The sequence below is a fragment of the Saccostrea cucullata genome, unplaced genomic scaffold (genome assembly GCF_032062105.1).
Source record: "Saccostrea cucullata isolate Sc308-1 unplaced genomic scaffold, CSIRO_AGI_Scuc_v1 ctg15099, whole genome shotgun sequence".
Taxonomy (NCBI): Eukaryota; Metazoa; Mollusca; class Bivalvia; order Ostreida; family Ostreidae; genus Saccostrea; species Saccostrea cuccullata.
Genome location: NW_026918799.1, coordinates 666 through 10,000, shown reverse-complemented (window position 1 = coordinate 10,000; position 9,335 = coordinate 666). Strand labels below are relative to the sequence as shown.

The following is a 9,335-nucleotide window of genomic DNA, read 5'->3' as shown; positions in this document are numbered from 1 at the left end:
AGTATTGTGCATTTAACATTCAGGAAGTGACATGTCCCTCCAGTTTATGTCATTCCTGTTACCAAAAAGAAAATGTTAAAATAAAAGTTATCTCTTTTTCCTAGGAACTGTTTTCATTATCCACAATATATGATCATTTTCTGTTGTCTCAAGTTTATGAGCGCCATGATTTGAAAGTGGGTAAAGAAAGGGCTCAAAGGTCGATAAGTTTGTCTTATTGGTAGAGTATAATGAAAATGTGTCCTATCTGTTACCTTCATAATATGCAAGTACTCTTTAAATTGTTTATTCTGCTAAAACAATCAGATTAACTAAGTTACAAAGAAACTGTTTCAATGTCTCGATGATGCAAAAAGAGTACGTTATACTAAATAAAGGGTGATTTATATGAGAAACGTCTATCCTGTTACTGTCATTCCTGTTACCATTAATATGGTAACAGTAAGGAAAACTGGACTTCATATCTTGAGTTTTAACAAGAAAAACAATTACTTTTATTTTTCTAAGTAATATAAGTTTAATAACACATGTTAAAAAACTTCGTAAATCATATTGAGATAAGTTAGTGCTTCAAATAGTGCCATTATAACTTAAACATGCACTTTTGTAACAGAATGGACAGAAATTGTAACAGGAGGGACAAATTATCCTGGTACTTATATACCTATTTAAGTTTCATCATTTGTTTTTCTTGAAATTATGAAAAATTCTTAGTTTTGCAACAGCATAGAGTACCTTTAATAATCAAAAATTGAACTGATAAATATTTTAATAGCACTTTACAATTAAATTTCGAAACAGGATGAACATAAATGTCTTTTATTGTCTCAATTTTGCCAGATTTGACAAAATCATGTTTTTATTTTACATTTATTTCTCTTTTCCTAACCAATAAAGTTTAAAAAAAGTCATTTTTTATTTAAAATTTAGATTTTATTGTCCATCCTCTTACACTGTTTTGTCCATCCTGTTACTGTTTTGTCCTTCCTGTTACCCGAGTCCTTACTGTTACCAGTATATTTTCCTAGTTTAAATTCCTTTGGCAGAGCACCTGTTAAAATAACTTTCTGTAACTGTTTATTCTAATCACAAAAATAATGTACAAGAATGTTTTTTTCAACTATAGCATATAAACATTCCGCAAAAAGACTTTTCATGAAGAAAAACATGTAGATTTTGCTTCTGTTTGGTATATGGTAGTTTTACATACTTTTAAACGCTCATATATTAGATGAATGTCAAACATCTTGGCATTCAATGATAATTTTTTCATTTATTAACGGTATACAAAAGATAATTTGATGAAAATTTGGAAATAAAGTTATACAGCTCTTTTTATGAAAGTAACAGGAAGGACATTAAAGTTTAAATGACTAAGATAAAATGTCAATGTTTTTAAAAAGAAATACTTTCTTTTATGCAATGCAGTGGATTTTAGTAGTTTATTACTATATTATTCAAATAAAGTTGAAAAAATCATAGTAAAACCACTTTCATTTTTCAAAAATATATCTTTCAAAAAATGGACCTTTTTTGAAAATGACCCATATATTTGTAATAATATAAGACTAGAGAATATCGGAAGCTTTACTTTAACAGAACTATGAATATAAAATAAAATAAATGTTTGTAAGGATAAGATTATCAACTTTCAAATATATTGACATGAAATATTTAAAGGAAAATATACCGTTTGTAGGTCCTGTGTTGATGATCGTACCAGAAGTAAAGGTGGCGTTACAGTTGATATTACACAGGTCCCCTTTGCAACAACCTGAGCATGGTGCATACGACCTACGGCCCCTAAAAGATCGTTTTCTTCCAACAATAATCGGCGCCGACACATGATTTTCACATGCCTAGAATATTAACAATATTTTTAAAATGCCGTGAGCTCAACCTATAAGATTTACATACGAATAAGAAAGAAATATTCGATACCGTATAAGTGGAAATTTTAGCGAGACGCAATTTTAGCGATTTCTCCTTAAAAAATTGTAATTTATTTTTAGCGAGAGGTAATTTTAGCGATTTTAAAATACTTACTTAAGAAGCTATAATTACAAATAAAATGCAATCAATTTTTAGCGATATTTAATTTTAGCGATCTGAGGACCCTCGCTAATAATGCCAAAATTGAATCCTTGCTAAAAATTCTACTTATTCGGTATCCCCATCACCTTTGCTATCCCAGCCCGCTGCACCTGCTTATCTTTAATCTTATTTCCGCCCTCCTCTCATCTTCCTCGTTCTTGCTGTAGGCTACCTATTACCCTTTCCCCCTTTTCCTCATTCTTGTTATAACTTACTTATTTCCCTTGTCCCCTCTTCCTCATTCTTCTTATTAGCTCCCTATTACTCATTTCCCCTCTTTAAACTTCTTGTTGTAAGATACCTATAACCCATTCCCCCTCTTACCCATTCTTGTAACAAGCTCCCTATAAGTTTTATATCTTTAAAAATTTAATTTCCTTTGCTCCTCATTTGTTTTATAAGTTCCCTATGACCCTTTTCCTCTCTTCCTCATTCTTGTTATAAACTCCTATTACCCTTTCCCCCTCTTCCTCATTCGGTTAAAAATGCCATCCCTATTTTATTTACGTAAATACATGTATGTTCATAGTGAATTGTTAGGAATATAATTACTTGTTTAACTTCACACTGACTTGTTACGTGTAATACTAACGTGTTTATCTTCACAGTGACTTGTTGGGTTAAAGATTTATGTTTTTTTTTTTATTTCTGCAGTGAATAGTTAGGTGTAAACTTGTTTGTATATCTTCACATTGACTTGTATGGTGAACATGTATACTAACATGTATATCTTCATAGTGACTTGTTAGCTTTATACTTACACGTTTATATTCACGGAGACCTGCTAGATACTTGCTCACGTATATATCTTCACAGTGACTTGTTAAGTGTATACTTACGTGTATAATTTCACGGTGACTTGTTAAGACTAGTGTATACTCACGTGTTTATCTTCATGGTGACTTGTTAAGACTAGTATATACTCACGTGTTTATCTTCACAGTGACTTGTAAAGTTTATACTCACGTGTATAACCTCACGGTGACTTGTTAAGACTAGTGTATACTCACGTGTTTATCTTCACAGTGACTTGTAAAGTATATACTCACGTGTATACCTTCACAGTGACTTGTTAAGTGTATATTCACGTGTTTATCTTCAAAGTGACTTGTAAAGTGTATACGCACGTGTATATCTTCACAGTGACTTGTAAAGTGTATACTCACGTGTATATCTTCACAGTGACTTGTTAAGTGTATACTCACGTGTATAACTTCACGAAAATTTGTTAAGTGTTTACTCACGTGTAAAACTTCACAGTGACTTGTAAAGTGTATACTCACGTGGATATCTTCACAGTGACTTTAAAGTGTATACTCACGTGTATAACTTCACAGTGACTTGTAAAGTGAATACTCACGTGTATATCTTCACAGTGACTTGTAAAGTGTATACTCACGTGTATATCTTCACAGTGACTTGTTAAGTGTATACTCACGTATATAACTTCATAGTGACTTGTAAAGTGTATACTCACGTGTATAACTTCACAGTGACTTGTAAAGTGTATACTCACTTGTATATCTTCACAGTGACCTGTAAAGTGTATACTGACTTGTATATCTTCACAGTGGCTACTCACTTGTATATCTTCACAGTGACTTGTAAAGTGTATACTTACGTATATATTTTTACAGAGACTTGTAAAGTGTATACTCACGTGTTTATCTTCATAGTGACTTGTTAAGTGTATACTCACGTGTTTATCTTCACAGTGACCCGTTAAGTGTATACTCACGTGGATATCTTCACAGTGACTTGTTCAGTGTATACTCATGTGTATATCTTCACAGTGACTTGTTAAATGTTTACTTACGTGTATATCTTCACAGTGACGTGTTAAGTGTATACACGTGCATAGCTTCACAATGACTTGTTAAGAGTATACTCACGTTTATATCTTCACGGTGATTTGTTAAGAGTATACTCACGTGTTTATCTTCACAGTGACTTGTAAAGTAACGTTGTCCAAACACAGGTTTCTCACCAAGAAAACACATCTGTCGTGGATACATTGATTAACTCTGATTAGAAGTACAGTCGTGCAATAATATACTGAATAACGTACACAAGCGTAAAAGCAATTAACAATTGGTTTTATAGTTGAAATGGTATTTTATCGTCAGAGCTCCCTACAGTATATGATTTTAAATTAACCCGTATGACCGTATTTTAGTGGTATGCTATCTGTGGTTTATATTATTTTAGCGGTTTGGTAGTAAGTCGCTAAAATTTCAATCGCCGCACTTATCATTATTAATATTGAATACAAGAAAAATTACTTAAATAAGTTTGATTAGTATGTTGTTTAAGCAATATAACTTTCAATTTGCATTGTACTTTCTCAGACCTTTATGTAAATCGGTATTCAAACGAATGTCACGTGTACTAAATCTTATCTAAAAGGTGAATTTCCTCTTTTTTGCAATGTAATTGAACTTTGTCTTCGCCAAAAAAAATTCAAATTTAGCAAAAAAAAAAAAAAAAAATAGCCAAATATTACACCAGCTCAAGAAACCCGCTATACGGTTGGCTTAGATTATGGTGTAGTCATTATTTTAAATTTATTTGTCGATTCAATGGCATTGTCAGTAAATAAAACATATCAAATGATGACAGACGTTTTTCACACTAATTGTTAGTTTTTGTTTACATTTAGCATTGTCTACGGATTTTCCCTTTTTCCCGATGAAGACGAGGAGCACACAGCGGGTGTCACCGGTCAGCAGGGGAATGCTTACTCCTTCATGGCACCTGATTTCATCTCTGATATTTAAGAAGTCTTTGTTTCATCTGCTCCTGATTTTTTTTTTATTGTTTTAGTGGAATTTGAGACTGAATACTGTTCGAGTACCTGCATTTATTAATTTCCTCATTGGATTTTTGTGTTTTTTTGGACAGAAGGAGAATTCAAGATTCTTTCCTTTCATGAACAACGCTTCTTGTTGTTAATAAATGTATAAATTGTGTGTCGTTTATGTATTTTCATTTATAAATAAACAAGGCTATTGATTTACATATCAATTAACAACAAATCAAAGTAAAATGTACACTACACTGGACCGCAAATCAATATAAAATCATACAAATAATGGTAGTTACTTTTGTAAATTCGAATTAACTGATGTACATGTATTATTACCGTATAAGTGGAAATTTTAGCGAGACGCAAATTTAGCGAATTTTAATTTTAATTTTGATTTACTTTTATTTTATTTTATTTTTTTTTTTTTAAATTTTAATTTAAAATTTTAATTCTAAAAAGCTCACTATAAAAGATTTTACAAATAAAGCTTAAGCAGAATGAAATTTTAGCGATATTAGATTTTAGCGATCTTGGCACACTCGCTAATAATGCCAAAATTAAATCCTCGCTAAAAACTCTGCTTATACGGTATAAAGATATATGCTATCCCTTACCTCATTGGTTCCACACAGAGTCACGTGATGGCAGTCTGAGGGGTTTAAGGTGTGAGCACAATTAAAACAGATCGGCCCTCTAGAAGTTGGATAGGCTGGTATTATAAAAAAAAAAATACATATAAACATCTATTTACAACACATTAAGGTAAAACGAACATAAATGCCACACTATAAAATTAAAATTCTCGTAATGAACGTTAATTTCAAATCGTAAAGAGCTCTTGCTTACATTTCTAAACGAGTAGCTAAGAGTCTAATTTTTAAAGATATATCAATATTGTTGTGTCATGAAATGAAAAAAAACCCCAAATACATGTATCATCAAGTGTCATCGATTTAAATTGATAAACATAATTATTTTCCTTGAATATCACGCCAAATTCACAAAAATGAGCTAAACATAGTTTCACAGTCGATAGACTATGTTTATCGGTTGTAAACTATAGTTCACGGACTGTAAACTATAGTTAACAATGTTAATCTTTATTTTACATTTGTAAACTATAGTTTACGTAGTAATCTATGTTTCAGAGCCGTAAACTATACTTAACACTGAAAACAATCATTTGCGATTGCAAAACATAGATTATCTGAAAAATACAGTTTCATGATTTGTAAAATATTGTTTACAACTCGTAACTATAGTTAACGATCTGACAAATACAGTTTCACGATTTGGGAAACTACAATGAACAACTCTTAACTATAGTTCACGATTGTAAATTATAGCTAACAGACGTGAATCTTTGTTTATCAACAAAATCTATTGTTAACGTTTTATTACAGATAGATAAACGTAGATTAGCATTCGTAAACTATAGTAACAACCATTATATATAGTTTTTTTTAATGAAAACTATAGTTGACGAATTGTTAACTAGAGTTCACGGTTTGTAAACTATAGTTTACAGTCGATAAACCTAGTTTATCAACTATGAGACTATGTTTAGCTCATTTTTGTGAATTTGGCGTGCCATATCCTTGCATACATAAAAGAATTCCATTCAAAGGTTATCAACCTATGTTCATTTAGATGAACATATCAATTTTATGTACATGTATAACACAAAATGTGATATATTTCTAATGATAATCAATTGGACTTTTGCAGAGCAGTGATATTTGCCCTGTATCAAACTTATAAGAAATATTCTACTATCAGAACAGTGATGTTTGTCCTGTATCATAATGATACGAAATATTCAGTACTCGACCTACCTGGGGCCCCACAGCCTTCTGCGTTACATAAATCACCATGGCAACACTCCTGACACAAAACTGATCCATGAATCTTCCGTTTGTTTGTCTGTACAATCGTTCTGTTGGTGACGTTTGGACAACTCTATATGTTTATAAAAGTAGTCATTTTAAGACATATTTAAATCAGGAGACCAAAAGTCTAAGTGACAACACAGCATCAAGAAACAAGGTTTTATGAAAACATAAAGTCTGATTCACATCTTGCTGTTCATTGTGAAAAATTGATTAAAAAAAAGATTACCTTGTTACCTTAATTTTCATTTCATGTTTTACACTTGACATATGCATAAAAACAAATTCAAAAAAAATTCTCCTTATTTGTCGCCAATATTTCAAACTTTTTTTTTTGGGGGGGGGGGGGGTTGGGGGGGGGGGGGGGGGGGGGGGGGGGGGTCTACCAAAACTGTTATAGTTCACTAAGTCTGAATGTTGAACTGTTGTCAGTAAATGATTTTACTACTAATATATTTCATCAAAATTATTTTGACAATGAATTTCAAATTCATATATTGTGTGTTCTTTAGTTGAAACCTAAAAATGCGTAATGTTTAAAGATTTTTTAAGTACATATTTCCATATTTCAAAACTTTTTTCATCGTCGGTTTGCATTTTAGAGATATTTTAAGCCGTAAAATCTCAACAAAATGTTGAGTTTAGTTATCTACCGCTAAGTACAGTAAACTATACTGAACTATAGTAGTTTTTAGTTAGTTTACCGACTGCTGTATACAACCAGTCCAGAAAGACGTATCTCCGTTCTCTTTCCTGTACCTCTGAACTCCACACACCTGTCAATTAATAAAACCATGTTAAAAACAATACTAATTTTAATATCTTAGTTCAAAACATTGTAGTTTGTTAGGTTAGCAAAACGTTCATGGTAGTCAAGTCAATCAGAAAGCAACATTCCAAGTAACACATTTCCTTTAGATCCCTCTTTCTGGCATTAAATTTGCAATTATTGCAGTTAGTTATTTTTTTTTATATTTTCATATGATACAGAGAATATTTACAAAGTTACAATGTTTCAAAGTTAAGTACAGTTCTTTGTTAACTTTTCATCAATTTGTGAACTGGCTTTCTTCATATTCAGTAAATATTTGGATGAAAAATATGCTAAATTTATATTCTCTTACGTCACCGTTTTGGCAGTACTCGATTCGCTCACAAAAACGAGGCTCTAAGACGTCATCACAACGTAAACATCTCAACCCAACACCTAAAAAAAGATATCCTGATAGCACTTGACCACAAGATGACCAAATCAAAAAATATGTTCAATGTCATTTCACAAAAGTCCACCCTTGACTTCACTTAATGTTAGGCTAAATGACTAAATGTTAGGAATTATAGAAAATAAGATGACTTGTAAAAACGTTTTAAATCTAAAATATGCGTACCGATAACAGCTTCTCAATGCTTAACATAATTATTTGTTACATGTAACTGTGCATGATTATTCCTTCATGACATTTGTTCAAGGCAGGTTTATTGTTTGAATGGAATTTTGAGCATGTCATTGTTCGTTATAGGCAGGGGATGCTCACTCTCCCATTGTACCTGATTCCACCTCTGATGATTTGGAGGTCCTTGTTTGCTCTGCTCTTATTTTGTATTGTTTTATGTACTTTTGAGCTTGAATACCGTTCTTTATCTATATATACTTCATCTCGTTTATTTTTCAATAACTTTAAACAATTATTTAATATTTAGAGTGTCCCATAAACTACTAGTATATAGGACGAAATAAAGGGGTAAAAAAAATCAAACATACCTTTTTGAACAAAGACATGATGAGCTCGCACTTGATAAAAATCTTACCTTCAGCGGTGTATAAAGTCAGCAAAGAGAGTCCTGGGAAAAAAAACGAAATGGAATTGAAAGATTGAAAAATGTATCAGAACATTATCCACAGAGAGAGAGAGAGGAAGAGAAAGAAAGAAAGAAAATGTATATACCGCATAGGAGATAGGTAAACAGACACATTGCTATGAAATGCTATCAGAATAATTATTGTCTATGGATAAAGTCTCCACTCAGGTGTGTTATCAATGTGCAATTTCAAAATCCTTATCTCTTAGGACTATTGTACTAAGTATTACAACATGCCGACTTTTACACAGAAATACATTTTCATCATGCCACAAATTCTGGTGAAAGTACATGGTTGAACTTTTATAAAACACTGACTGAAATGCGGCAGAGATAACAAAAGTTCACTGAAACAAAACAAAATGGTAACAGAGTAAATGCGGACTCTAAAATCATAAAGTTGGGATCAGGTGCACGTTGTCCGAACAAAGGTCTCCAAGCAATAGGCGCGGATCAAGAATTTTTTCAAAAGGAAGGGGGATGTGTTGAAGAGAAAGGAAGTTGTTACAATGTACGTTTATATAAACAACTCAGTAGGATACAGGGTTGTAGTACACTGTTTCATTTTTCGAAATTTGGAGGCAGGGGTTCAGCCATAGAAAAAATATGGATTACCTGAAAGTTTTTTACAAAGAAAGGATTTAAATCACCTAACCCGAAAATCCTATTTTGTAAAGGGGAGGGAA

General features: G+C 31.9%; 1 protein-coding gene across 1 annotated transcript in view; it reads right to left on the bottom strand.

Moving 5' to 3' along the window:
- Positions 1-8,810, bottom strand: part of LOC134271444 (uncharacterized) — a 9,615-nt gene extending 805 nt beyond the window's left edge. The window contains exons 1-8 of the mRNA XM_062753644.1: positions 8,736-8,810; positions 8,599-8,631; positions 7,914-7,996; positions 7,494-7,565; positions 6,736-6,859; positions 5,515-5,609; positions 4,026-4,094; positions 1,691-1,859 (exon numbers count right to left, since the gene is read on the bottom strand). Of these exons, the coding sequence (XP_062609628.1) occupies positions 1,691-1,859; positions 4,026-4,094; positions 5,515-5,609; positions 6,736-6,859; positions 7,494-7,565; positions 7,914-7,996; positions 8,599-8,631; positions 8,736-8,763 (673 nt within the window). The 5' untranslated portion in view covers positions 8,764-8,810. The remainder of the gene's footprint in view (positions 1-1,690; positions 1,860-4,025; positions 4,095-5,514; positions 5,610-6,735; positions 6,860-7,493; positions 7,566-7,913; positions 7,997-8,598; positions 8,632-8,735) is intronic.
- Between the last annotated feature and the right edge of the window lie 525 nt (positions 8,811-9,335).